We start from the raw sequence: 12,754 nt of genomic DNA, 5'->3' as shown, positions 1-12,754 counted from the left end.
ATACTGTTTTGTTTTCAGATCTGAGTTTTTTGTGAACTTAGTTGTAACCAGTTACCTTATTTAATCTCCTTCTTCATGGTTGTTTTAAAATTTGATTTTGTTTTTTAGTTCTGGTTTTCTTTATAAAACTACCTAAGTAACCAGTTACTATCATGTTTTTATTTTGTTTTCAGATTTAAGTTTTTTTTGTGGACCTAATTGGAACCAGTTATCTTATTTAATCTCCTTCTTCATAATTATTTTTAAATCTGATTTTTTTTCTTTTCAGATTTGGTTTTCTTTATAAAACTACCTAAGTAATCAGTTACCTTCTTTGATCTTCTTCTTCTTCTTCTAGGTTATTTTCATATCTGATTTTGTTTTTCAAATGTAGTTATTTTTTTGTTTTAAAGATTTAGCTAAGTAACTAGTTACCAATTAATTGATATTTTGATAGGGGTAACCAGTTACCACCTTGTTCATCTTCTACTACTTCTCAGATTAATTTTTTATTTTTTAAGTTTTTTTCTTCTTCTAGGTTTGGCTTAGTAACTAATTATCAATCAATTTTTTTAGTAGGGCAATTGGTTACTTTCTTCTTCTTTACTGGTTATATACTGATCTATTTTTTTTCAACCAAATATGTCAGTAACCAGTTATAGTTCACTCAAGTACTTTCCATGGCAGTTAAAATTGATAGTGGTAACCAGTTACAGTCACATTACTAAAAAATCCAAAATTATTTTTATAGTAGTAACTAATTATTATTTAAAATAAAATTAAATGACATATATACATCTCCAACAATAATTCAAAACACACATATATATAATGTTAGTGAAAGCCATTCTCATTCCCTCTTATTTGAATAATATAATAACAATAATAATACATCCATATATATAAAAATGTGTACTATTTTATAATCTTATATATATATATGTATATACATATAATAATAACAATATTATATGTATATATATAATGAATGAAATTATATAGTTTATGTATTCCATTAATTATATATATATTAACCTAAATATAATTAAAAAAAATAAAGTAATAAAAATATTTCTAAAAGCAATTAAAAAAAATAAATATTAAAATTATATATTAAGTATATTTTAATAAAATTACAAAAATATAAAAAAAAATTCCATAAAAATGTAAATAAATTGTATTTATCAAAGAAAAGTCATATTTATCAAAAGTTTTACAAAACAAAAATAAAAACAAAAAATCTCATATTTTATGTAATTTCCTCAATAAATTAACAAACAAACTCTATCAAATTCTTTGACTTTCGCGAAATTTCCTTCTTCTCCAGAGAGAGAGAGAGAGAGAGATTATGATGCTTCGTCTCTGTCTCAGAGGAGCTCGTCGCCATTGCTATCACCATTTTCACGACCGTCGTCCTCGCCTCTTATCTTCCTCCAAAACCCCTATCGAATCCCCTCCAATCAATCTCCAAATTTCCCGCCAACTCCCACCACCGTCACCTCCACCGTCCTCCATTCTTCGCCCCACCACCACCACCACTCCTCCTCCTTCCTCCTCTCTCTCGCGGAAGTACCTTCTCACCTTCTCCGCTACTGGCTTGATCTCCTCTCTCGCCTTATACGCCCTCATCTCCTCCTCCGACGATGATCGTGATTATAAGACCTCGAATTCTCTCTACGCCGCCATCGAACGCGCAATTCAGAGATACGGTGACTCTATCAACAATGTTTTCCTCCACATTAAGCAAACCGGTGTTGCCGCTTCGGTCCTCTGGCAGTCCCTTAGGTCGGTGTTGTCATCGGCCAATCACGAGGTTCGTTCGGGCTTCGAGCTTAGGGTAGCGTCTCTTCTAGCCGACATTGTCGCTGCCAATGAGAGTCGTAGGGCTGCCATTGTTGGGGCCGGTGGTGGTGGTGCTGTTGTCGATTGGTTGCTTGATTCGGTGGCTGTTCAAAGAGATGGTTCAGGCGGCACTCAGGCCGAGTCGGCTAGAGCACTTGCCTACCTAATCTCTGATCCTAATGTTTCAGCCGCGGTGCTTGGGAGGCCTGGTGCTGTTCCCAAACTACTGAGGTTCATTTTCTCTTGTCAACCTCAGCGGTCGAAAAAGGTGAGATTTTCATTCAATTTTTGTATATTGATTGGGACCATTTGTGTCATCCTTATTATTTGTACTTGTAACTGAGTGACAAATATCGCAACTTTAGAACTTAATGGGTTAAGAGTAAGACTAAGTATGCTCAATTTTTAATTGAGAGAGCAAGTTGTAGGGAACCGTTAGACATTGATATGTTTAGGTCAATTTAGAATTACCAACGTTGTATAAGCTCTCTGTCTTATTTTTATCTGTAAGAGACAAAATTCATGGGGCACTCGAGACTGGACTTTTGAGGAAATATCCTTAATAAGGGGATGAAAGTATGTTTCTAATTTGAAAACTTTGAAATAGAAGCGTATATATTTCAATTCCTACCCTTATCAAGCATATTTCTTCAAAACTTTCATCAAGAATATATTTTTTAATTACTTCGTAGGAACTATGAATTAGGAAATGATTTTGGTGTCTTGAAGGAAGATGTAATAGTGTATTTATATTGGATGTAAATCCTGCAAAAGGGCTGTCGTTGTTCTAGGTTCCATTATGATGGGCTGCACGATATTGGTAGTTTATAGAAGCATTAAATTCAGTATGGTTTAATATTTAGATGCCACATAATATGATCATCTCATCATATTAATGGTTAAGCTGCAGTAATAGGCAATACCAATTTCATGGATTAAAGATTCAGGGTTAAGGTTTATGAAAGCTTCATTCTTGATCTTGTAGATGCTTTTCATAGTGTTTTACCATTAATATCAAGCGTTTCTGTGGGAGCAGCAGTCAAGGCGTAGTTCACTTGATGTTTCTGATTCTTTGAAAGGCAGGAGCATGCTTGTGGCTGCCATTATGGATATTGTCACATCCAACTGTGATGGTTTGGAAAACATTGCGTTTAAGCCATCACTGCCTGGAAATGCTGCAACAAGGGATATTGCAGCTGCCATTCAAGTTATTGAAGAAGGCGGAATGTTTCTGGATGAGTCAGTTGAACATGAAGATGATGGAGATGGCGGAGGGGGAATTAAAGGGATAGGCATTAAAGTTCTTGGGGGTACAACAGTTTTAGGCCTTTCAAGAACAAATGAGCTTTTGGAGTTGAGGAATCCCATTCCTAGACAATTGGAATTAGAAAGTACTATGAAGAGTATAGTTTTGCAACGTAAGCATGAGAATTCCCGTGCTCAAACCAACCTGAATTCTGCTGTTGTTCCTGGGTTGTGGGATGATTTGCATTGTGAACATGTTGCCGTTCCTTTTGCTGCATGGGCACTAGCTAATTGGGCAATGGCATCTGCTGTTAATAGGTCGCTTATAGAAGAACTGGATCAAGATGGAAATGCTGTCATGACTGCTTTAATGGCACCTGAGAGATCTGTAAAATGGCATGGGAGTTTGGTTGCTCGGTTACTCTTAGTGGATCATAATCTACCCCTAAATGATTATGTTTCTGATTGGAGTTCCACTCTGCTTTCTACGGTTCATCAGGCAAGTAAAAACGAGGACATACCTCTGGCTCGGTTGGCTTTATCAGCATTCTTGGTTTCTATTGAAAGAAGCCGAAGAGCACAGAAATTAGTGATGGAGAAGGGTCTTCATTTAATGAGAGACACTGCTAAAAGGACAACAAGGAATAAAAATGTGCAAGAAGCATTGGCTAAAGCATTGGAATTGTTATGTGCTGAGGACCTGCATTTTTCTCTTCAAGAGAGCCAAAAGTGGTCCGGCATATTGCTTTCATGGGTTTTTGAGAAAAGTTCCTCTGATACTTTACGTTCTTCAGCAATAAAAATTCTTTCATGCATTCTTGAAGACCATGGACCACATTCTATACCAATGTCCCAAGGTTGGTTGGCTATTCTGCTTTCTGAAGTTCTGGCTACTAGTAAGGCGGCATCAATCAAAGCAAATGTTCAGCCTAAGAATGACAAAGTGAAGGTCTGATTCTTTTCCTTATTCATTTCTGCTATGAAATGTGTTCAGGCCTACTTTACTTTGAGTCAATCATCATTATTTCAAATTGTGATTAATCTATGTGTACATGCATTATTTTCAGAAAATATATCTAGATATATCTTGTCAACCCAAGTTTAACATTACAATTATGCTATAAATATATATTGTATACTATTTTCACAGACGCAAATTGATCAGTCGAACATTGTTTCTGCTGCACAAGCTGTAAACCAATTAGCAGGCGCTGTTGTAAATATAGCAGGGAATCAGTTGGGAACAACCACTGATTCCGTAGACGCATTTCCACTAGCAGATCTCTTTTCTATGGAACCTCTTGTGGGGCCATCTAAAAATTTAAAGAAAGACAGTGTCCCTAAGTTTGATGTGGCAGATTCTGCTGTGGCAACCCTAAAGGGGATCAAAGCACTGGCTGATCTTTGCTCTGATGACTTATCTTGTCAGGAAAAAATAACTGATTATGGGGTCTTATGTCTGTTGAAACGCCTTTTGTTATCTGATGACTACGAGAAACTGGCTGCTATAACAGCATACGATGCTTCCAAGATCCATGAGGCACAGGACCGAGATGCAAATGTCCCTAGTAAGTCATCTGTATCAGGTAATAATGATCCATCTAGTGTTCGAGTTCCACCTACAGCTCACATTCGAAGGCATGGAGCTAGGCTGTTGACTATCCTTTCACTTCTTCCAAAGGTCCAAAAAATCATCATAGCAGATGAAGCTTGGTGTACATGGCTTGAAAGTTGTGCAAATGGGAAGATTCCAGGCTGCAGTGATCTTAAAATACAAAGTTATGCTAGGGCAACACTATTAAATATATTTTGTGACGAAGAAATTGACGAAGAGTCTGCAAATGGTGATATCTCCAAATCGGGCACTGCAAAAAGAAGAAAATCCTGTCCTCGTTATGATGACATAATTTATTTAATCAATCCTGAATTACCCCATTGGAAGTGTCCTGAAAACATTGATAAAGACGAATTTCAAAAGGATTCATCTTCTTCTGAGACTATTGCTATTGACCACAATGATAAATCTGTTACTAAATCTTCAACTGATGATGACTTGTCTAGTTCAGATGCACATGTTAATAGATTAGGATCAGTAGAGACACCTCTTCTTGATGTTGTTTTTATCCATGGACTCCGTGGTGGTCCTTACAAGACATGGCGCATATCCGAGGACAAGTCATCAACCAAGTCTGGCTTAGTAGAAAAGATTGATCAGGAAGCAGGAAAGCTAGGCACATTCTGGCCAGGTGAATGGCTCTCAGCTGATTTCCGTGAAGCTCGCATGTTCACACTTAAATACAAGGTGTGTTTTAGTTTATAATAGTATCTTTTAATGGTAACTAGCATGTAATGGATCTGCGAGTTAGTCCCATGTATTTACTATTTACGTGTTTTGTGCACAGACAAATCTCACACAATGGTCTGGAGCTAGCCTGCCTCTTCAGGTTTGTAATTTTGGTTCACTAACACTTTGTTTTTAAGATACATTGACTCTGACTTGAACCCCAAACCACTTGCACCATTGAACTACTTGAGCTAAACCTCAAGTGGCTTTATTATTAATGTTTATGTTTATGTCTGCATTTAATGAAATCCACAGTTCTCCTATACCAGCTATTGGTTTTCTTTACGGTAAAATTTCCTTTTGTTGTGCAGGAAGTCAGTTCCATGCTGTTAGAGAAACTTGTTGCTGCAGGAATTGGTGATCGACCTGTTGTTTTTGTGACTCACAGGTTTGTTTGGTGCTCATACACATACAGTATACGTTTTTTCTCTTTGCATTGACTGATGTGTATTTAATGGAAGTAGTTATTTCTGGGTTGTGTGGTTTCTTAGTGATGACATTTTGTGTGGCTCATGGTTTTTCATTTCCCTTCTCTTTAGAACTATAATCTCATGTATTCTATGTTGGAGACTCTGTAACTTGCTTTGTGCATGTCATCCTTGCGCAGGGATCCATGCTAATCTCCTCTGTATCGTTCCATTTTTATCAAATATCCCTGAAGGGACAACTTGCTTAGTGACTTAACTTACATTGATTTAATGTTTTTCTATGTACACCTCACATCTGTTCAAGACCTTAAAATACTGGAAGTTATGGAGTACTGCTTCATTTAGCAATTAGTAGCCGATATTAAGCAGGCATTGCTGCCACATTGTGATATTGTGCTTTTGAAGTTGCCTTCTATCCCTGTTACTTGCAGAAGGTTCTATAACAAAATATTGGTACAAGATTCAACAGCGGATTGCATGTTCTATAATAGTATTTTGGTTTGTGGAGGGAATGTTTGATAAGTCAGCTGACACCATTTTTCTTTTAGTTTAGTGTCATACAAGAAATTAGATGGTTTCAGAAGGTAATGGTTGCTCTTTGTTTGTGTGCAGCATGGGAGGCCTAGTTGTCAAGCAAATGCTTTATAAAGCAAAGACAGAGAATTTTGATAACCTTGTTAAAAACACCGTTGGAGTTGTAAGATTTACCTCAATTACTACTAAAATCTTACTTCTTGGGTTGTATTTCTTTTGTTACTGGATTATTTTTTGTAAATGTTCTCTCCTTGGTTTCAGGTATTCTACAGCTGCCCACACTTTGGAAGCAGGCTAGCAGATATGCCTTGGAGAATGGGCCTGGTTTTGCGCCCTGCACCAAGTGTGAGTATTCGATTAGCCTGGTCGTTGTAAAATAATTGCTTACTCCTGGAAACTTTGGATAAAGTTGATAGCATTTAGTACTTGTTTCTCAGATAGGGGAGCTAAGAAGTGGATCTGCAAAATTAGTAGAGCTTAACGACTTTACTCGCCATCTTCACAAGAAGGGGCTGCTTGAAGTTCTCAGCTTCTGTGAGGTAGTAGTCTTAAAGGTGTCAGTTTCTGCATCTTTTCATGCTTCTCTTTTCTTTGTCAGCTTAATTGATTGATAGGTATATGTCTGAATGTTTTTACAGACCAAAGTTACACCAATTGTTGAAGGCTACGGAGGATGGGCCTTTCGTATGGAAATAGTACCAATTGAATCAGCATATCCTGGATTTGGCGAACTAGTTGTGAGTATAAATGTCGATGATAAATCTTCAGTTTTTATGAACTTGGATGATCTGTAGTTAGCTCATTTACTTATTTGCTTCTAATTTATTATGACACTTTGGAGTAGGTGTTGGAGTCGACTGATCATATAAATTCTTGTAAACCAGTCAACCGTTTGGATCCCTCGTACACAGAAACATTAGAGTTCTTGAGGAAGCTGAAAGCCCGCTACTCGTGAATTCATCGGTTGGATTAGACTTGTGACACCAAAACTAGACAAAGGATCTTGATTCACACAGACATGAACTAATAATGTTAATATGCTATGTCGGTTCGCCATGTAGAATCGGAAGATGGGCTCAAAATCCTCATTATTTAAAACCAGAAAGAAAAAAATGGTAGTTAGAAGTGCCTCAAGATTAGTAACCTGGCTGATGAAGCTAGGCAACATTTTTTTTATTATTATTATTTTCATTTTATTTTTAGGTCCTCTCATAATTCTTTTGCTCAAGTTGTACATGTTTACGAATATTCAAACACCATTAATGTCGTTGTATTCCTTGTAGATAAAGCTTGACTACAGCGGGTTTAAAGAGATTTGTGTATAACCCAAAGAAATACATGACTCAAAAGAAAGAAAATAGAAAGAATTACCATGATTTATAGCTGAGAATCTTTATCTTCTTCCCTGTGTTTATATTTTTGTGCTTTTATTTTTATCATTCTATATTTTTTTCAGGCTTTTAACAATCTACATTGGATAGGTAACCATTTGGTGTTTTATGTTTTTCGATTTTGTATTTTGTATTTTGAAATCGTATGTATATGATATTTGTATTTTAAAATTGTATATATTTGATATACTAAATTCAAATTTATTCAATAAAATTTTACTAATTTAATCAATATGTGTCTTAAATTCAAATTTAATTACTTAATTATAAATAACTAATGATAGTTTGATCAAATTAACAAAATTTTATTTATCAAATTCGAATTTAAGGTACTAAATATGTATGCGAGCAAAAAAAAAAAAAATTTTGCATAAGGTACTACGCACAAAATCATTCAATAACTTATGGTGCCCATACTCAAAATGAGTCAAGATGGAAATTGTATTTGTATCTATGGGAAAAATGGGACAACCTTTGTTTACTACTACTACACAATGTGGGGTATATATGTTATGTCAAGATGCCCACAAACGACTAGAAAAACTACCACATGCATAGGTGGCACCAACTAAGCCTATCTCTTCACTGTCCCCCACATCAATAATTCGTTATTGAGAAAAATGAGTTTAAAACTTAATATAAATTATTATTATAAGAATATAATTGAAGTCATGCACTCTATTTACATTATTGTAGAAACTTCAATGAGATGATTTCATTTCAAATTGAGAAATGCTAAGAAGCACTACTAGTGCCCAACACCATAAGGAAGTGTCATATTGTTGTTGGTGCAATCTAATATCAGGTCCCACACATTTGAATTTAATAAGTATTATGAGGTATCGCTAACTAAGGATATAAATGGGGCGGGTCGGCCCTGCCCCGCTAAAGATCTGCCCCGCCCCGCTAAGATTCTGCCCCACCCGACCCGCCCTGTTAAGACTTTTGATCCGGGTCGAGTCAGACCCGCCCCAGATGTGATAGAGTGGGTCAGACCCGACCCAGATGTGATAGAGCGGGTCAAACCCGACCCGGCAAGGTTTTTTTTTTCTTTAATAATAGAAAGACTAATTTTTTTTTTTTAAATGTTACAATATAAAAATAAATGGCAAGAAAATCTCTCATACTAGACATAAATGAGTTGCCTAAATTTTTTTATAAATGTTTTTGCATACTAAAATAAAATAAAATTTATATACTTCAAAGCAAAACATCAATTTTCTTATCTATCTCTCTTAAATATATTTTGTTTTATTTATATATATTTTATTGTGGATCACCCTAAATAGTTGTAGTAATTAGTTTTTTTAAAAAATTCTTTTTCACAAAAAAAAAAAAAAAAAAAAAAACCGGGTCTGGTCGTGATCCGACCCACTTCAATTGCTAGCGGGTTGGGTCGGATCTCGATTCGCCCCAGTTTTTCCCCGCTTATTTTCGAATCATAGGCTGCCCTGTCGGGTCGGGGCTCCAACCTGCCCCGATCCACCAGGTTTTTTTGCCATCTCTATCGCTAACTAACCATAGGGTGCTACCTCATGTGGTGTAGAACACCTTAAGTTGTCAAATAATAACACTCAATATTGGATGGTTGACACTCACCGTCAAATAAAGAAAATAAGATAGAATGACTTTAAGAGATTGTAGACATTGGAGAATAAAGATAAAAATAGAAGAGATACCATCGATTATTGTAGTAGTAACCTACCAAAATAATAGAAGAGATATAAATGTGAATGAGAATTAGAGAAACAATGAGTAATTTCATAATGATTGCGTTCCATATAGCTTGTGCCCCAAAATTGGGACCTAGAAACTAGTATTTATAGACGTTGGTGTATAAATTGACGAGAAGGGGTCCAGTCATTTACTTCAGTTTTTATCTCCTATTTACTTTGATGGGTGATTTTTCACCATGAGCATTGTTATAGTGGTAAATTGTCAATTTATGAGAGATTCCAAATTTGAATTGTGGTTGTGCATTGGTAATAAATTTAAATTCAATTTTATGATTTTTAAAACTATAAAAAATAGAAGGACCACATGAATATGTGATTGGATATTTGTTTTCAAATTCTCAATCCAAATACTGATTCTAACTTTAAGTTATAAAATAGAAAATATTATTCTCACGTTTTCTCCAAATCCAAATCATTATATCCTAAAATCTTACAAATCTATAATTTTTTTATATTTTCAGATTATCTACCAATCACATATTCAGTTTTTTAAAATTAAAAAATAGTTTACGAATTCTGAACCAATCACATTTTTAAAAACATGTTTTAAGACTATAAATACAGATTTTCATTTCAAAAACACATTTTTTAAAAATACAATTTTTCAATCGTGAACCAATCAAACCCTAAGATTCTAAGATTTCTGATTTTAATTTTAGGATAATACCATTATTCTATAAAATAAAATATAAATAAAAACTCTAAAATTTGGAAAACTACATTTAATAATCTGAAAAATATTTCATATTTTATTAAGCCTTCCTTAATGGAAAGTCGATACCGATTTATTTACATAGGCATAGTGTACCGTTACTCTATCTTGAACAAGTAAAATTCACATTTCTAACCACGATCAAGTAACTAAGAAAATATAGTTTAAAGAACATTATCAACTGTTTATAAATTTTCTTAGAACCAAAATCTACCCTAAACAAGCAAACTAAAAACTACTACAAGATGATGCAAAGTATATATGTGTAAATAGCCAAGTTCAAGCCCTATAATCTTATCTTACCAAAATAAGAACATGTATATATTAAAACATGTAATGTAGAGCTTAATTATGTGCTCTCTTGGAATGAATGAGAGCGAGAAACCGCTGCTGGATTTGCTTCAAGGACCGGAGAAGAAGAATATAATACATGATCCTTTCCTTCTATTTTACTATGTGCCAACCTTTTGAAAACACTACCATTCACTACAGAATTTTCCTTGTCAATCTCAGAACCTAAACCAGCTCGAATTCGATTCTTCAAAGCGTCATTCTCGCCCTCGATTCCCATAGTTTTGGGGGCGAAAATACACTTCTCTGACTCTTCTCTCGAGTGCTTGCCAAGAGTAGGAGACATCGAAACATTCCCTGCTTGAGCTGCAGCCCAAACAGGCATACAACCCCAGTATGAGGCTGCTTGCACAAATTGGACAGGAACGGCTGGCGCGCATTGCCCTGGAGCAGCAGGCAAAACCGGCGCTTGAAGCCACTGAACTTGGCTTGAATCACCGGCGTTTGACACAAAAAACTGCTGAGAATGCTGTGATGCTGCAGCAGCAGCAGCAGCAGGAATACTCCAACCAGGACTCCAAGAGACAACAGGGTAGCATGGCACAGCATGAGACCGAGCAGGCGCGCCAACATCTCCTTCCAACGACGAAGATTGACACTGTGACACATCAACATTGTCTGGCACTTGCTCTTGACAAAATCTCAAGACTTTCCCAGTTGAAGGTTCATCGCTACTGATCTGTGTACCGTCCACAGAAGCCATTAGGTGGCGGAATTGAGAGGCTAAGTGCTTGTTCTTTCGCCGCCCGGCTCCTACAGGAACGTTCCTCATTGACCCCCCAGCTGTCCAATATCTCTGGCAGTTCTTGCAGAAATGCCTTGGTTGGTTGACATTGTAGTTGTTGAAGTAACAGAATTTTGTCTCCATACTCTTGCATCTTGGACATGGAATGATCTTGTCTGGTTTCTTAAACTCTTTCTCTTCTTTTTCTTCTGAATTTTCTTTTGAATTGGCTTTGACAGGGCTATCTTTCTCTGATTTTGTTATGTCACTATCACAATCCTGAAATTCAATTAAAAATTCTGAAATGAGCTGGAAATAATTATCATGTTTTCTCTATAAAATATTACCATCAAATAGTTGAAATAACAATTAGGGATCCATATTTTCTTGAACTAAAAAATTTGAATTTTTGTCTAAAGTTTTGTTCTTAAACAACCTAAAAAGTTATCCATCATCCAAAACTATATTATTCATAACAAAAATTGGTTTGTTCTATCGATTAAAATTAAAACAACCCAGAAAGTTGAGAGCTCAGAAAATTAATATATTGACATGTGAAAACATAAAAATAAATAAATATACAATTATATGATATGAAAAGGGAATACCTTGATTTGAGATTTGGTTGGAATTTGAGTGTGACGCAATGGAATTGTTCTGCCGAAGAGCTTGATACCCTGATCCGTACCAATGCAATTTTCACTAATATTTTTAATCTGAGACATGACTGACCAAATTTTCCTCACCAAACTCAAAACAACATCTCCAAAAACCCATAACCAAAAGAACAAAACCCAAACCAAACTAGAATTATAGGAAACAATAATGAATGATTCAATCTCCTTTTTGTTTCAACGACAAAACTCACAAACAACACTTAACAAAAGTACTTAAGAAAAGTCATATATATCCCAAAGCAAAAAAATAAATAAAGCACCATCAACGTGAAGCATAAAAAGTACCACAATTAATTATTCATATTCAAAAAGAAAAGAAAAAAAAACACAACACAAACAACCCTTTTTCCATCTCTCTTTTTCCCAAAGTAACTTTTTCTTTTGTCTTTTATCTTTTTCTTTTTTGGGTTGAACGTTGTTGATCTCTAATTTGTTTAATTGGAGGGATCAGAAGAAGAAAGGTAATGGGGTTGTGCCACGTGGCAGACATGTCAGCAGATGAATGATGACCACCAAGAGAAAAGATTAGATGTAATGGCCAAGGATGAAGAGGATGTCAATTGAGGAAGTGAGAAATAAAAGAGAGAGAGAGAGAGGAGAAAGTGAGGCTCAAAAAAGTACTTTTTGTGGGACCCTTAAAAGAGAAAGAAAAGAATTGAAAAAGAGAAAAAGGTGTTGCGGAAGTTGGGTGGAAAGAAGAGAAGAGGCAAAGAAAAGATAAAGAAGCTTTTCTTACGCCGCCTTCAACGTCTTTTTTTGCTTTCAACTTCTTTTTCTCAACCCTCACTTGT

At 35.5% G+C, this 12,754-nt stretch overlaps 2 protein-coding genes and 1 non-coding gene across 7 annotated transcripts; 1 reads left to right on the top strand and 2 right to left on the bottom strand.

Moving 5' to 3' along the window:
• The first annotated feature begins 1,261 nt into the window (after positions 1–1,261).
• Positions 1,262–7,762, top strand: LOC133824760 (uncharacterized). Of its 5 annotated transcripts, none has more exons than XM_062257737.1 (10): positions 1,263–2,089; positions 2,858–4,015; positions 4,217–5,368; positions 5,469–5,510; positions 5,722–5,798; positions 6,451–6,535; positions 6,634–6,717; positions 6,810–6,911; positions 7,011–7,109; positions 7,257–7,762. In XM_062257737.1, the coding sequence occupies exons 1-10, from the start codon at positions 1,328–1,330 to the stop codon at positions 7,290–7,292; spliced, it is 3,597 nt and encodes a 1,198-aa protein (XP_062113721.1). In that variant the 5' UTR covers positions 1,263–1,327; the 3' UTR covers positions 7,293–7,762. The 5 variants fall into 5 exon arrangements, with proteins under 5 accessions (XP_062113722.1, XP_062113721.1, XP_062113720.1 ...); XM_062257736.1 differs by having other exon boundaries at positions 1,265–2,089; positions 2,861–4,015; positions 7,217–7,762; XM_062257735.1 differs by having other exon boundaries at positions 1,265–2,089; positions 7,217–7,762.
• Positions 5,977–6,075, bottom strand: LOC133827652 (U6 spliceosomal RNA). The gene has a single exon (XR_009890303.1). It is a non-coding gene; the product is annotated as a U6 spliceosomal RNA (small nuclear RNA).
• Positions 7,763–10,319: 2,557 nt separating the features above from the next.
• LOC133824759 (cyclic dof factor 3-like) lies at positions 10,320–12,575 on the bottom strand. Its single transcript, XM_062257734.1, has 2 exons — positions 11,895–12,575; positions 10,320–11,565 (listed from the first exon to the last, which is right to left on the bottom strand). Exons 1-2 carry the CDS (start codon positions 12,009–12,011, stop codon positions 10,561–10,563), a joined length of 1,122 nt encoding a protein of 373 aa, XP_062113718.1. The 5' UTR covers positions 12,012–12,575; the 3' UTR covers positions 10,320–10,560.
• Positions 12,576–12,754: the final 179 nt, after the last annotated feature.

This window comes from Humulus lupulus, chromosome 3 (assembly GCF_963169125.1).
Source record: "Humulus lupulus chromosome 3, drHumLupu1.1, whole genome shotgun sequence".
In the NCBI taxonomy this organism is placed as follows: Eukaryota; Viridiplantae; Streptophyta; class Magnoliopsida; order Rosales; family Cannabaceae; genus Humulus; species Humulus lupulus.
Note: the sequence above shows the minus strand (reverse complement) of the source record. Positions and strands in the feature narration are given on the sequence as shown.